Source organism: Ostrinia furnacalis, unplaced genomic scaffold (genome assembly GCF_004193835.3).
Source record: "Ostrinia furnacalis isolate ACB-3 unplaced genomic scaffold, ASM419383v2 OfSCF4337, whole genome shotgun sequence".
NCBI classification, from domain to species: domain Eukaryota; kingdom Metazoa; phylum Arthropoda; class Insecta; order Lepidoptera; family Crambidae; genus Ostrinia; species Ostrinia furnacalis.
This window is the reverse complement of record NW_021134576.1, coordinates 98,891-114,792: the sequence shown is the minus strand read 5'-3', so window position 1 is coordinate 114,792 and position 15,902 is coordinate 98,891. Positions and strand designations below refer to the sequence as shown.

Here is a 15,902-nt window from a genome sequence, read left to right as displayed (position 1 = left end):
TTGGACAGTGGGCTCGCGGTTTTAAAATGCGCAAGTGGATTTAAGATTGCAGTTTTTTGTATTCACTATTTCTTATAAAGACTGGCCTAGGATGCGCGCCGCGATAAGCTTTTATTGCGACATTTTATCGATTTTACGCGATAAGCCCATACATTTGTCGTCTAATTTTATCGATAAGATTTTATCACGGCGTTCATCCTGGCCCTTGGGCTTGGCTGGGTTTAAACTAAGGTTCAAGCCGGGCTATGGACCAGTCTTCAGCGAGTATAGAGCCATAAAAGATGCTTTTTGGAAGTATAGTTCACAAATTCGTCAGTCTTATTTACATCCACATGCACGTTGTCTGAAATTAATGTACCTACTAATAACACTATAATCCGGGCCTTTTCAAGACGAGAGTGAATAGGCACTTACAGGGCAGATAATATGTAACCACTGATATAAGGCATAAACTGTGAACATTGTAACTGGTTCGTAGATTTATAAGTGATTTGCAGCTGTATTTTTCCTTTAAGTGATATTCTATGTACTGTAACTGTATTAATAGATAAGTAAATGAGCCTACTAACTCCACTTGTGCTGTATCAAATCACCAAACAATGCTATTAAGCCGTCGTCTAATTGCAACGTCAGCGGATTGCAGCAATACAACCGATCGGCTTTGTAAATGTACGATTTGATTTAAAGAAACGACAGATTTTCTGATCGGCTTAGCGTTACCTTTTATTACCTTAATCCAAATACTTCATAGTACCTTAAGTATCCAGTATGTTACTGCACAAGCTATAATAGAAATATTATCACGTTACAATGTCGACGATTTTTAAGTCTCAGTAAACGACACAAGAAAAGAAACACATAAAGACAGTTTAGAAATATAGCGTCGTTTAAGTTCTACCACCACGTAAGTCATTTTTTGCAACTTTTCAGGAGATTGGGCGAAACCGCGTGTCTTTCAATTCTCTAACGAATGGCATCGAAATGGCATAACCGCCAAAAAATTACTTACGTGGTGATAGAACTTAAACGACGATAGGTAATAATTATCTAAAACATATTGTCGTGGCGACCTGGCGAAAATCTATAGTTAGGTTATTCTTTTTGAACTAATTAATTTAGATAAACTAATGATTATCGCATAGCATACTAGTCTAGTGATCTGGTTTTAGTCCGCATTACGATAAAGGACTTAGTTTTAAAAAAAATATTAAGAGTAACTAGCAGGTACTTCAGTAAGTAAAACTTTTTTTTAATTACACGTGGTTTCATTGATTAAACTCGATCATCAACTTATTATTTATTTAAGAGCCTAGGAAGTACTTAAGTAAGTTAGTAAATAAGGGCGAGAAACAAAAAATCGTGCTGATAAATGTAAAACTGTAGTAGTACCTATTTCTTGGTGAATTTTAAATAACTTGAATCGCCTGAGATGGGAATCGAACCCACGATGTCATAAGTGAGCAAGCGAAGGGTCGTGGGTTCGATTCCCACTATACGACTTTTAACGCAAACTTTATTTTGTTTGACTATACTTGAATTTTGACAACGCAGTGGCAAACTACTCCTACCATTAATCCACATTGAAAAGGTCTGCCTAGCAACAGCACAACTTGACACCAAGACATGGGTGGATAATATAGCCTCTCATAAAAATGTATGAGGTGGGGCCACGAAATGCGCGACTAACGAGAGCCGTTGTGTGCCGTCTAGTTATTCCGCGCGAGCGGTAATTTTGACAAATGTATTCCTTTATACTTACAAAATAGGGCAGTTTCGCGCCACCGAGTGTAATGGCTCCTCGTGTTGAAGATAAACTCGCAGCGTTTATTTGTGTTTATGTTTTCGACGAATGAGGTTTATTGGAAATAAACAGAGAAATAAAGCACTTTAACTAAGTTTTCAAAATGTTGAATACCTACTTTTAAATATCTATTTAATAAATAACACCAAACTCCAAAGCAAAGTATGTAATAATAAAAATCATAAAAAGAACGCTATAATTAGACAATTGGAAACAATGCTAATAATTAATCTAGATACGACAGTCTAATTATAGGAAACTTCAAAGTCGATAAGGGTACCACAAAAATAACCATAAGCGAAATGATGAATGCATCATAAATACATTTATTGACTGTTTCCATAAAACTGTTTCTTTTCCAAGCGAGTTCAACCAACTAGGCTTTTGATAATCGAGTCCGAATATAAATTGAATGAATCGATTACATCATTGGACGCGATACCACAACCCAAGTCGATTATCAGCTTTTAAAAACAAAGCACTACGCAGGGTAAGTACTGAGCATAGAGCATAGCAGGCATAGAGTCACGCCGCTCCCGTCTCTCAAGTAATAAAGCGCTTTTGTAAAGCGCAAAATTAAAACGTGTTAATTATAGAATGCTGGATGAAAGCGACAGCTTGTTAAGATAAGAATGGCCACGACTGTTTGTAGCAATACAATGCCATGCCATATTAGCTAATGTTTTGTATTTTAGAGGTATTTATTAATGTGTTCGTGAGTCATTCAGTCTGTTCACAGATTAGAGAGTGCTTCTGTTTCAAGATATTCGACAATTCGGACGCAGTTTTGTGTATTCTGTGCTATAACACCAAAATAAAGTTATTTTGTAGCTGTTCAGTGAAAAAATCAGGTGAGTTGCACTTTTTCATTAGAAGGCCAAAGTAGGTATCAATGTCTTACATACCTAACTTTTTATCAAAAACAAACAAAGTGCTATTTTTAAACTGATAAATAATAACACACATAGTAAGATTAGTAAGTAAACAATAATGATTTTATCTATTAAAGAAAGTTAACAAGAGTTTTATCCATTTAACTAACTTTCCTTGAAGTTAATTCGCGTTTTTGTCAACAAATAAGTAGGTAAGTAGGTATAGTGTAATAAGACGAATCTCATATTATTGACACACGGAATTGATGTTTTATTAAACTTTTTAGCGAGATCTAACTTATTTTTCTAGTTATTTATTACTTCCATCCTTTTAACAATCTAATAAACATTTTAGTCCTTTCACAATAGTTACCTTTATTTTATAATACTCGTAGTATAATGCGCTCAGTTAAATGTTTACATTTAACTCGCACTTATGGTGTGCAGTGAGTGGGAATCAATAGCACTTATAACATTTTATTTATACGATAGAGGTAATTCGACAAGTAGGTACAATGACCCTTGGTTATGAATAGAGTACGTAAACATTCTTATATTTTGTGTAGAATGTACATAGTGATAGTTAAGTATTGTATCGAGTAGGTACGATTAGTCAGCAGAAGATGGCGTGTCTAAAATTAAGTGCTTGCTTAGGTACGCTTTTATGTTAGTTACACTATCTCTTTCTTTTCACGCATCAGCAGGCTTACTGCTCCATAATTTCATTGCATTAATTTAAATAAGCCAATATTATTGAGGTCAGGCATAATTATAGGCAGGGCCGCCGCAAGCGGGCGTGCAATGCGTGCACCGCACGCGGGCGGCACGCCCAGGGGGGCGGCAAATCGGGCGCTCAGAGCTTCCGAGAAGAGAAGCTCAGGGCGCTTAGAACAGCTGGGATCACGCAGCTGTTCCCGTCTGACGGAGGAGATGGTGTGTGCAATGCAGGCGGGGGCACCCCCACACTATCAGCCGCTGACCATCATCGTGGAGGGGAATCAGAGGTGGAATTGTGTAAAACAATAGTTATCATTTGACAGTTCATATCGTACGATAAAGTCAGTTAAACAAAGCGTTTGACAGAATAATCGTACGTTATGAACTGTCAAATGATAACGATTGCTTTACACAATTCCACCTCAGGAAGCGATCATATTGTCCCCTCCTCTGACCCCTCCGCCGCCGACGGAGTGAGGGCGCGTTTGGTTCGTCCTCGTGCTCTCGCTCCGAGGACTCATTTTGCAACATGACGTTTTCGCAGAAGGAGGCTATGGCCGCCCAGCCCTCATTACTGTCCAGCATTGCTTTGACTATGCTAGCCATCACGAGGTCCCGGCCCAGCGCCTCGAGCCCACGCCGCACACACTGCGAGGGTATCGTGCGCCTCGTCCTCCGAGCCACGCGGCGGACCACCTCTCTTCTCGAGCGGGCCTCTCGACTTTTGTCGAGGATGTCAACCCATATGAGAGCCCCGTAAAGCGCAATGCTTTTCAAAATGCTGGCGTAAAGGAGCCGCCATTTGGCTTTCAAACCCCCCCTAGATAAAGCATCCGCGGCCTTAAGCAGGCGCTATGACAGTTNATTCTTATCTTTTGTGTAGAATGTACATAGGTAAGTATTGTATCGAGTAGGTACGATTAGTCAGCAGAAGATGGCGTGTCTAAAATTAAGTGCTTGCTTAAGTACGCTTTTATGTTAGTTACACTATCTCTTTCTTTTCACGCATCAGCAGGCTTACTACTCCATAATTTCATTGCATTAAATTAAATAGGCCAATAATATTGAACAGGGTGTTTCTTGTAAAGGTTGACAAGGCAGTGAGAGGTGATAGATACATAAGTATCGGAATATTCGGGTATTGTTTGCTCAAGTTTTCATACTATAATTTTTGTAAGTGTAGCTTAGTTTCGAGCATTTTTACTCCAAGTGACGTCACGCGACATATCAATTCGATTAGCACTTATTATTTAGTTATGAAAGAAAATAAAAAGACAAGTCTAATATTTGCTAATTACCTACCTGTCTGACGGACAAATAATTAAAATTTTGTCATCTAGCCTATTGCTAAGCATGATAAACTAAACAAACTTTAAAAGATAACTCAATAACAAGGCAATGTAACTGAATATAACTCAAGTTTTCAATCGATACGTAATGATAGGATAAGATGTTTCTCATACCTATCGATTGCCGGTGCGAGGATCGTGCGAATACTTAGGCCACGAGAACCATGACAAGTGTGCACCATTTGCACCTTAAAACAAGAAACAACCTGTATACTAACTACAAATGAGCGTGTACCGATAACAGTCAAACATTCGCGGGAAATGGTGGGGCGCGGGAAATTTAGATTCCTTACAATGTAAGGAATCTAAATTTGGATTGGCTTACATCAAGGTGTATCTAGATCACCCCCATGTACTCGTATGTTTTACGGTTTTGCTTAGTTTAGGAGATAAGAGTTAATTTTGTGATTATTTTCAACTTTCACCTGGTTGGTTTCTAATCTATTTCATACTGGCCACCCTGTATTCTACCAATCGCAACATGTATTTGAATGTCTACAAACCTATTTCTGTTTCCACAGAAGCATGAAGAAATTCGAGTTTTCCGACAAAAAGAAAGAGACAACCAAGTTCATTGGGTCTACTTTCTACGCCGTGTATAGAGAGGCCGAGTTCCTGCGGAGTAGCGAGAACATTGAGAAGATTTTGGCCAGGGGACACGAGCTAAGGCTGAGCTTGAAGACCGTGGAGCCAGGGGAAAGCGTCATGGTAGACAAGATGTATCTAGAAAAAAAGTTAGTACCTCTATACTTCTATACTAATATTATAAATGCGAAAGTAACTCTGTCTGTCTCGCTTTNGGCGTCGGTGTGTGTAGTCTCGTTCTCTATTCAATAACATTTCTTAAACCCACAATGACCGGTTCTTTCTCTTTCGTCGACGACGACGTAAATGCAACAACAGTGTTTCTTCAATGAAATCAATTTTCAACTGGCTGGCTCCTGTACAAAGACGTACGCCGACACGGTCGCCGCAGCAAGCTGTCGACTCGTCGACGTCTGCCGTCGACGTGTCGACAGCTTGCTGCGGGCACGTCGACGGCTAGCTGCCGACAAGTGACGGCGACTGCGATCGCCTTTGCTGTCGTCAATGTGCTGCTCGTGTGTAAGAGCTCTAACCGCGCGACTAGCGAAAAATCATTCATTTCATCTGCCTGCTATCTAATGAAATCATACGAATCATGACAAGGAAATCTAAACCTTACTCCTTTGAGTTTAAAGTTCATATTTAAAATGCTCAGTTTCATTCGTCATCACATCTCTTGTCCTTTTCTAACACGCACATGATCAAATCATTCCTTCTTACTCGCTCGGTCACTTAGCAGAGCAGCGCTCACGGACTTCGCTTGAATCAATGAATGAAATTCATGTGATTCGTGATTTCGTTGACTGCGAAATTATAGCAGTCTATGTGAAGAAAAATAGCAGGTGTGATTAATGAAATTCATTTCATATGATTTTTCACCTGCTATTCATGAAATGTTCCATGCCTACCCCAAACTACCCATCCTTATCGCTCGCGCGTAGTTATATTGCTGTCGCACTCGCACACTCACTGCGGGCGCCCGTCGAACAGTCGCGACAGCAATATAATTACGCGCGAGCGATAAGAATGGGTAGCTTGGGGTCATTGGACAAAATTCTACGTGCTCACGGACCAGGCTTTACAAACCTATTTCTGTTTCCACAGAAGCATGAAGAAATTCGAGTTTTCCGACAAAAAGAAAGAGACAACCAAGTTCATTGGGTCTACTTTCTACGCCGTGTATAGAGAGGCCGAGTTCCTGCGGAGTAGCGAGAACATTGAGAAGATTTTGGCCAGGGGACACGAGCTAAGGCTGAGCTTGAAGACCGTGGAGCCAGGGGAAAGCGTCATGGTAGACAAGATGTATCTAGAAAAAAAGTTAGTACCTATATCCATACTTCTATACTAATATGATAAATGCGAAAGTAACTCTGTCTGTCTCGCTAAACCACTGAACCAATTTTAATGAAAATTGGCATAGATATAGTTTGAGTCCCGAAAAAGGACACAGGATAAAATTATCACTTCACGGGATTTTGCAACAATATCTTATTTACCGTTAAAAAAGATATTGTTGCAATAAGCCCCGTGAACTGATAATTTTATAGTAAAAATGCAACATAATAGTTTAATATATTATAGGACATAGGATAGTTTTTATCCCGGTTTTTGAAACAGGAACGCCGCGATAAAGTTTTTCTGTGACAGACAAAATTCCACGCGGGCGAAGCCGCGGGCGGAAAGCTAGTGAATCATAAATGCCTACTTGAATATACACTCGTCGTCAAATAAATCGCACCTCCCGCGACAAGCACTTTGAAACGTATGCATCCCCACTTCCCACCAATATTGGCACCATTTAAAAGCCTAGTTCTAAACTTCATTTCATTCAAGGAAAGGTTTTTACCCTAAAAATGTGTCTTTAGAAGGATCCAGTTAAAGAGGACACGTGTAATCATTATTTGGTTTTATAACCATAAAATTTGGTCTAATTGATCCCAGAGGTGAGCCCAAAGTAAGGTCTTCTTTCAAGTCACATTAATATAGTATGTTAATCTTTTATTAAGAAATTAAATGTGTTTTTCTTTAAGGATATTTATTGAGCTTTCAATTAACACCAATATTGTCGGGGTACCATGAGTGTGTCAGAAGAAAATCTTTAAAGTTCGCGTCGCGGAAGGTGCGGTTTATTTGATGTTGAGTGTAGTTGCATTAACAACTGTTACACTACTGCAATTCGTCTCTTTAATTTTAATATTATTCTTTGCAAATAAATACTTTGACTTTGACTTTAATATTGCATCTTTAAGTTAACTTGCAATATTAAAAAATTAGTTGTTTCTCCACTTTAGTGGAAGATTTTGCCGTAATTACCACGCTTCGCAGGCGGGTTGGAGATCGCAGTTTAAAAGATTGATGTTTCTCAGAGAGTGCTGCCCGTTCTCTGTTTAATGTGTAGTCCCTGCTCTCTAAGTCGCCTCTTACGAAACCCGCGGGAAGAGTAAGAGTAAGGCCCTTTTCACATGTCCCGGTTGCCGGCTAACCGGCGCCGGGTACCCGGTGGTGAAGTGTATGGGCATGGTACGTAGCTTTCACATGTACCGGCGTAATTAATCCAGCATGCCCATACACTTCACCANAATAGGTCAAGCCCCAAATTTAAAGTATTTTCACCGATACAATTGTCCATAGATTACGCCCTTAAAGTTTGATCACTACATGCCCGGACACACTGTATATAGTTTGAGTCCCGAAAAAGGACATAGGATAGTTTTTATCCCGGTTTTTGAAACAGGAACGCCGCGATAAAGTTTTTCTGTGTTTACTGACAAAATTCCACGCGGGCGAAGCCGCGGGCGGAAAGCTACTTAATCATAAATGCGTACTTGAATATAGTTGCATTAACAACTGTTACACTACTGCAATTCGTCTCTTTAATTTTATTATTATACTTTGCAAATAATACTTTGACTTTAATATTGCATCTTTAAGTTAACTTGCAATATTAAAAAAATAGTTGTTGTTTCTCCACTTTAGTGGAAGATTTTGCCGTAATTACCACGCTTCGCAGGCAGGTTGGAGATCGCAGTTTAAGATTGATGTTTAACTGCCGTGCTGCTGCCCGTTCTTTGATTAATGTGTAGTCCCTGCTCTCTAAGTCGCCTCTTACGAAACCCGCGGGAAGAGTAAGGCCCTTTTCACATGTCCCGGTTGCCGGCTAACCGGCGCCGGGTACCCGGTGGTGAAGTGTATGGGCATGGTACGTAGCTTTCACATGTACCGGCGTAATTAATCCGGTGTATGGGCATGGTACGTAGCTTTCACATGTACCGGCGTAATTAATCCAGCATCCACTTCACCACCGGGTACCCGGCGCCGGTTAGCCGGCAACCGAACCAGGGGAAAAGGGCCTTAGGGTTAACTTAACGACTATAAATACTTACAAAAATTTCTTGCAGTACACCGCTTCTGGTGAAGAACACATCTGGTGCTAACATTCCAGTGGAAGACTACGAGTTTACCTACAACCGCTTGACTGGTCTCGTGGCCGCGTACGCTTTCGAGAACCATCTGCGGTTCCCAGCCATCGTGGCAAGCGAAGCCGCTGCCCTTGGCCTGGTATGGAACAACGAAGACCTCATCGGCTGCCAGCTATATCTCTCAGCCGTATCAGGAACAGAACACTTCCCCCAATTCACATTCTTCCCCTTAGTATGCGCCCTAAGAAAACTCCTGCTCAAAAAAATCACTCTACCGCTCGTACTGAAAATCGCGAAGATTAAAAACACCGACGGCGTCACCATGGCAGCCGTTCTGATGCAAAACTATGCAGCGGTGACCAACGATCTGTGGACGCGATTCCCAGGGTCTCCGAATACCGACTTGAGGACTTTGCTGGCAACTGCCCCGCAGGAATTGATGAAGGTTTTTGTGAAACCGAAATGAATTTATTTTTGTATGAAATAACTGGTTTAATCACTTTGTACGCTTTTATTAATCAGCGTAAAACTTTTTATTAACATTATACATATTGTGTGAGTACACAAATATTTCATATATTACAAAATATTACATTAAGCTATAATAAAATGAATTATATTTTCATTTAATTTGCTATATACAATAAAAATATAAAACAACAATGATTTGTATTATTTTAAACTTACATACAATGTAAAATAGGACTAAGAAAGAATGTAAAACGGTTCAAAGTGCGTAAAAATGAAACAAGATATATTTTAAAGCATTTTATTTAATTTCAAAAATAACTAGTATCATGTAATCACGCAGTATTACTAAATTCAAATATACTATGACAAAATACACACAATATATAGCATACCGCTCATGACAATTAAAATATAAAATTAATATTTTTATTTTCGAATCAGTTCTAATAGTTTAATTTGTCATATTACCCATCTAGCTAATATACAATACCAATTTATTCGTATAATTAAAATTTCTAATACTCTACTTACTTTTCTAATTTGTTTTTACATCGATATAAACGCGTTAAACGTAATTGATCACTCGGTGACACACATAAAGTTCAATTTCGATTAACCGAATTAAAACGTAGACATTAACTATTTTACCCAGAATGTAGTAAGATACAAAATAGGACTAGAGGCCGATAACACACGAATTGAACGGTTATTCTAGTCCTTAGTGTAATTCGTGTGTAAATAACCTAATAGAGACTGGAGAGGCTCAGTAACTAAAAGCAAATATCACTTGGTCGCGAGACCGGTTTCGATCTTATACACATGGCATAGCGTTTTGGCATATACATACGCGCGGGCGACGTACTTTAAGTATTATGTTTGAATTATGCCCGGCGGGCAAGTCTGCCACCATACCTGCCCGTTAATATTTTGTCATTTACTATGGTGCACATTACGGTCAGCAAGTTATTCACAATCAATGCCAGTTACATAAAGATATTTTCAATTATTGGGCAGTTGATAAATGACACAGTTTTGAAACTCAAGATGAAATTCGTAGGTTTAGTAGCAATAGGTATTTATGACGACAATATTGTTAGTAACTGATTCTACAGTTTATAGCTTTTTATTATTAAAATCTAACAATCTAACTGATAGATGAATGGTAAACTGCCCAATTTTGTAAATCTTTATTTTTTAGATTATGATTTATTCGGCCAACTATAATTATATTGTAGGTCTAAATTAAGTGTGATGCAATGGGTATCCGTCAAAAGTTATGTTAAGATAAAAATATTTAAGTTTGTGCCCAAATTAAAATAAGTATCTAATTGAAATATTGCGAAAGTTGTTTTAAATCCCCAATAGAACGCGGATAACTTTGTAAACATTATAACATTGATATTTTAATAGAACTTTCTGGAAAAGTAAAGAAATAATGCTTTTCCTGTAACATTTAAAGGATCCATTGTTGTGTTATATGGGTCAAAAAAAACAAAACGACAACAGCTATCCTGTTTCATAGCCGGTACAGTAACTCACACACAGAATAAAAATGACGCAACTTCGACCGACTACACCATAAGCTTGAGCATTATTACATTGAGTTAGCTTTAATATCATCGTGATGGCGGGTTCACATATTCTTACTATGTCAAAAAATATTTCGTTCCGTCACTAGATACAGTCGCCAACACATCAAGTTACAAATTCTTGTCGAAAAATCACACGTATTACAACTCACTACGTGGCACAGTGTTATACTTGATGTACCGTCGTTTGTACATAGTTAAGAAGCTCCAAATACACAGTTTTATCTCTATCAAATAAAGACTCGACTCTACAATGCGATGAAATAAGATTAATATCAACATGACTTATACGGCACAGCACTGAAATTTACTATTCCACAATAATATACTATTTACAATACATTCAATTTGCAATTCCAGTAGGTTATATCCTAATACAATAAAACTATTATAAAAAGGATAAAGTTAAAAATTATTAAATAAACTTGTCTAACAATCGTCAATTCCTGGCAGTATTAAAATTTATAAAAATATAAGTAGGTAAGAAAAAATAAAGTTATTGCTCAAAATGATATAAATCATCAATGCTTAAACATATCAGAAATGTAAAATTCAAAATCAAAAAGATCTATGTCGACAAAATGAAGAATTTATACAAATTTAGCTTCTAAAATTGCACAATCATAAATAAATACACTGAAAATTATAAATAAAGTGCCTAGTAATCGCACAGTGCGTACCGTTAGGATATTTAATATCAAGCTTGCAAAATTAATATGGCTTTTAGATAAACACGCTTTTTCCAATGCTCCAATTTTCAAATCAAATTGGTCTCAAAAATTCCGTCGGCATCGGCACTAAAACAATATAATAGCCTCAAAATCAATTTTCAAATTCTAATACACTACAACCGTTTCGCTCGCATCTGCATCTGTCAAACAGGGTGACATGTTGACATCTGTCAAAGTGGAAATTTAACCGACCGACCAATCCGGTGCTTTGAATTCGTTGAGATCGCGCTGACGTCATCGCTTCTCACAGCTACAATTTTAATGAGTGGTTGACTTGAAAGATCTTGTTGATCGCAGGACAAATCTCTGGTGGTGCTAGGGACCATAGAGGTCACTGACCTGGCGGCTCAGTGCGTGATGATGGTGGAGTGTAGGCAGGTGGGGACCACGTGTCGGTAGGGCAGGCGGTAGTTCTTCACCGTGCGCGCCGCTAGGCATTTGAGGCTGGAGAAAAAAAAGATTTATTTAATTATCAGCGAGGACTAGCTGCTCACAGATCCCTTATACGGTTCAGGGGTGAGAATAACTCGATGAGGGGTGAATTCACCCCTTGTGACGTAGGAGGTTGATTATTGTGGCGAGGACTAACTGACCATTCCTGACACTGACCTTCATTGACCACTTCTGCAGGGCAGGGGTTGACCTAGGGGCGAGAATAAAGCCGCGGACGTACATATATCTAATACTCGCGGCTTCGTTTCAATGGCCACGGGGGACACCGTCGGGTTTTAGTGGGTAGGCCCTCCCGGCGGGGAGTCCCACATAACCCGTTGACTAACTGTCCCCATCAGCCAGGCCCAGTACCCATGCGCAAAGCATTTCCCGACGCAAAAAAGGGGGGCAAAAATAACGGGGTGGGGTGGTAAACTTACCTCGTGTAGCATAGGGGGATGAACTCACCTCGTGTAGCGTAGGGGGTTGAACTCACCTCGTGTAGCGTAGGGGGTTGAACTCACCTCGTGTAGCGTAGGGGGTTGAACTCACCTCGTGTAGCGTAGGGGGTTGAACTCACCTCGTGTAGCGTAGGGGGTTGAACTCACCTCGTGTAGCGTAGGGGGTTGAACTTCCCTCATGTATCGTAGGGGGTTGAACTCACCTCGTGTAGCGTAGGGGGTTGACNTGTCAAACCGGGTGACATGTTGACATCTGTCAAAGTGGAAATTTAACCGACCGACCAATCCGGTGCTTTATTCGTTGAGATCGCGCTGACGTCATCGCTTCTCACAGCTACAATTTTATTGAGTGGTTGACTTGAAAGATCTTGTTGATCGCAGGACAAATCTCTGGTGGTGCTAGGGACCATAGAGGTCACTGACCTGGCGGCTCAGTGCGTGATGATGGTGGAGTGTAGGCAGGTGGGGACCACGTGTCTGTAGGGCAGGCGGTAGTTCTTCACCGTGCGCGCCGCTAGGCATTTGAGGCTGGAGAAAGAAAAAAAATTAAAATATCAGCGAGGACTAGCTGCTCACAGATCCCTTATACGGTTCAGGGGTGAGAATAACTCGATGAGGGGTGAATTCACCCCTTGTGACGTAAGGGGGTTGACTATTGCGGCGAGGACTAGCAAGACTAGCAACCACTTCTGCAGGGCAGGGGTTGATCTAGGGGTGAAAATAACGAGGTGGGGGGTGAACTTACCTCGTGTAGCGTATGGGGGTGAGTATAGCAGCGAGGACTAGCTGCTCACAGATTCCTTATACAGATCCCTTATACGGTTCATGGGTAAGAATAACGGACGAGGGTTTGAAATTACCTAGTGTAGCGTAGGGAGGTGAAGGTGGCGGAGAATACTAGCTGCTCACAGATCCCTTATACGGTCCGTGTAACGTACGGGGTTGACTGTTGCGGCGAGGACTAGCTGCTCACTAACCACTTCTGCAGGGCAGGGGTTGAGGGTTGAACTCACCTCGTGTAGCGTAGGGGGTTGACGATAGCTGCGAGGGACTGCTGCGAGGCGCGCAGTATGTCGTCGGGCGTGTCTCCCTCGTAGTTCACCGTGTCGATATGTCGTGGTCCAGTAACTCATTGACCACTTCTACAGGGCAGGGGTTGAGGGTTGAACTCACCTCGTGTAGCGTAGGGGGTTGAACTTACTGTGGTGTACTACTACACAAATAAAGAGTGTGCGCTATGGCAACACTAACTAGTATGGCGCGGTGGGGGGTCAGTCGTAGTCGGGCCGCCACACGGGACGGACGTCAGTGCTTGCACTAGCTTACACAGTGAACATATACCAGTGTTTTATTTAAGACACCACACTTACCTCATGTAGCGTAGGGGGTTGAACTTACCTCATGTAGCGTAGGGGGTTGAACTTACCTCATGTAGCGTAGGGGGTTGAACTCACCTCGTGTAGCGTAGGGGGTTGAACTCACCTCGTGTAGCGTAGGGGGTTGACGATAGCTGCGAGGGACTGCTGCGAGGCGCGCAGTATGTCGTCGGGCGTGTCTCCCTCATAGTTCACCGTGTCTATATGTGCGCCGTGGTCCAGTAACTCGCGGACCACTTCTGCGGGGCAGGGGTTGAGCTGGGGATGAAAATAATTAGATTAGTCTTTATAGTATAGTTGTGCGGTGTGATATATTCAAACGACGATAGAAAAAACGACTCGAGATCTAAGAAACGGGGGATCGAGTCACTTTTACTTACTTTTTTTAATTTTTTAGAACCTCAGAACTTGTGAACGGGCAACTTTGTACGCGCGCTGATAGTGTAGGATTATAGTCAACAAGCCATAAAACAAGGCTCAAGTAGTTTCAAAGCAAGATCTGTCAAGGCTTAGTCGAAATCGACTACTTTATGTTTCATTCCATACAACGAAAATGGAAAATATTTTTTTCCAGCCAAACTATTGGTTTTAGATAAAAACTTAGGTATAGGTAATTTTTTCAAATAGAATGTAAATAAATCGCAATTTCGATCTATAGTGCGCCCGCTCGACTATTGTAGTGAGCCCACACTGACTATTAAGGCAACACAATCTTATTTAGCTTAGCACGAGGGGCTAACGGATCACTTGATGAGTAGACCCAGCTGATAACGTCACGTGACGTCACGAGCGCGGGCGCTATCAGGTGACGGAGCGCGATAGATCGAGGTGTGACGTCATACTGAGAGCACATACGGCTGCGGAATAGCTCGTTTTATTCCAAAACCCACGTGACCGCTAGTTTGTTTACGCAGCCGCCGCGGTTTCGTTTGTCACCCGCAAACTTGGCGGACGATTATCGCAAGACGGGCGGCTGGTAACCGAGTCCCTAGCCCTACCTTGCAGACGAGGTGCAGCGGCGTGTTCCCAGAGGCGTCCCGAGCGCGCGGCGAGGCTCCGAGACGCAGCATGAGAGCTACGAGCGCCGCGCAGCAAGGACTGGCGTCTCCTGAGCAGGCTGAGAGCTAGCTGTGACGTCACATGGCAGGCACGTGTTACTTAGCAGACGAGGTACCGGGCGTAGACTGAGAGCTAGCTGTGACGTCACGAGGCGAGCGCGTGTTACCTCGCATTAGAGGTACAGCACTGTTTATGTCGCCGGGCATGAGGAAAATCAACAATGAAAGTAGTCCCCAGCCTTACCTTGCAGACGAGATGCAGCGGTGTGTTCCCAGAGGTGTCCCGAGCGCGCGGCGAGGCTCCGAGACGCAGCATGAGAGCGACAAGCGCCGCGCAGCAAGGACTGGCGTCGCCTGGCGCAGGCTGAGAGCTAGCTGTGACGTCACATGGCAGGCACGTGTTACTTAGCAGACGAGGTACCTGTGACGTCACGTGGCAGGCACATGTTACTTAGCAGACAATGTACCTGGCGCGGGCTGGAAAGCAGCTGTGATTTAACGTGGCGGGTGCGAGGCTTTGAGACGCAGCATAAGAGCGACAAGCGCCGCGCAGCAGGGACTGGCATCTCCTGCGCAGGCTGCGAGCTAGCTGTGACGTCACATGGCAGCAGGCACGTGTTACTTAGCAGACTAGGTACTGGGCGTAGACTGAGAGCTAGCTGTGACGTCACGAGGCGAGCGCGTGTTACCTCGCATTAGAGGTACAGCACTGTTAATGTCGCCGGGCATGAGGAAAATCAACAATGAAAGTAGTCCCCAGCCTTACCTTGCAGACGAGGTGCAGCGGTGTGTTCCCAGAGGCGTCCCGAGCGCGCGGCGAGGCTCCGAGACGCAGCATGAGAGCGACAAGCGCCGCGCAGCAAGGACTGGCGTCTCCGGCGAAGCTGTGACGTCACATGACAGGCACGTGTTACTTAACAGACGAGGTAACGGGCGTAGACTGAGAGCTAGCTGTGACGTCACGGCTGCATGTTACCTTACAGACGAAGCAATGAAAGTAGTCCCCAGCCTTACCTTGCAGACGAGGTGCAGCGGCGTGTT

General features: G+C 42.1%; 2 protein-coding genes across 4 annotated transcripts in view; one reads left to right on the top strand and one right to left on the bottom strand.

The window, feature by feature from the left end:
* Nucleotides 1–2,416: 2,416 nt before the first annotated feature.
* Nucleotides 2,417–9,319, top strand: LOC114359380 (uncharacterized). Of its 3 annotated transcripts, none has more exons than XM_028313759.1 (3): nucleotides 2,417–2,652; nucleotides 5,261–5,473; nucleotides 8,723–9,317. In XM_028313759.1, the coding sequence occupies exons 2-3, from the start codon at nucleotides 5,265–5,267 to the stop codon at nucleotides 9,207–9,209; spliced, it is 696 nt and encodes a 231-aa protein (XP_028169560.1). In that variant the 5' UTR covers nucleotides 2,417–2,652; nucleotides 5,261–5,264; the 3' UTR covers nucleotides 9,210–9,317. The 3 variants fall into 3 exon arrangements, with proteins under 3 accessions (XP_028169560.1, XP_028169562.1, XP_028169561.1); XM_028313761.1 differs by lacking the exon at nucleotides 2,417–2,652 and adding an exon at nucleotides 2,790–2,885 and having other exon boundaries at nucleotides 8,723–9,319; XM_028313760.1 differs by lacking the exons at nucleotides 2,417–2,652; nucleotides 5,261–5,473 and adding an exon at nucleotides 6,397–6,641 and having other exon boundaries at nucleotides 8,723–9,316.
* A 350-nt stretch (nucleotides 9,320–9,669) lies between these two features.
* Nucleotides 9,670–15,902, bottom strand: part of LOC114359379 (protein fem-1 homolog CG6966) — a 45,413-nt gene continuing 39,180 nt past the window's right edge. Inside the window, exons 12-13 of the mRNA XM_028313757.1 lie at nucleotides 13,910–14,061; nucleotides 9,670–11,978 (exon numbers count right to left, since the gene is read on the bottom strand). Coding sequence (XP_028169558.1) covers nucleotides 11,882–11,978; nucleotides 13,910–14,061 — 249 coding nt within the window. The 3' untranslated portion in view covers nucleotides 9,670–11,881. The remainder of the gene's footprint in view (nucleotides 11,979–13,909; nucleotides 14,062–15,902) is intronic.

What these genes read in the sequence shown, in the direction of transcription:
- LOC114359380 (XM_028313761.1), top strand. Translation starts at nt 5,265, where the DNA reads ATGAAGAAATTCGAGTTTTCCGACAAAAAGAAAGAGACAACCAAGTTC. An exon ending in AAGATGTATCTAGAAAAAAA is followed by an intron (nt 5,474 to 8,722) that starts GTTAGTACCTCT and finishes AATTTCTTGCAG; the next exon opens with TACACCGCTTCTGGTGAAGA.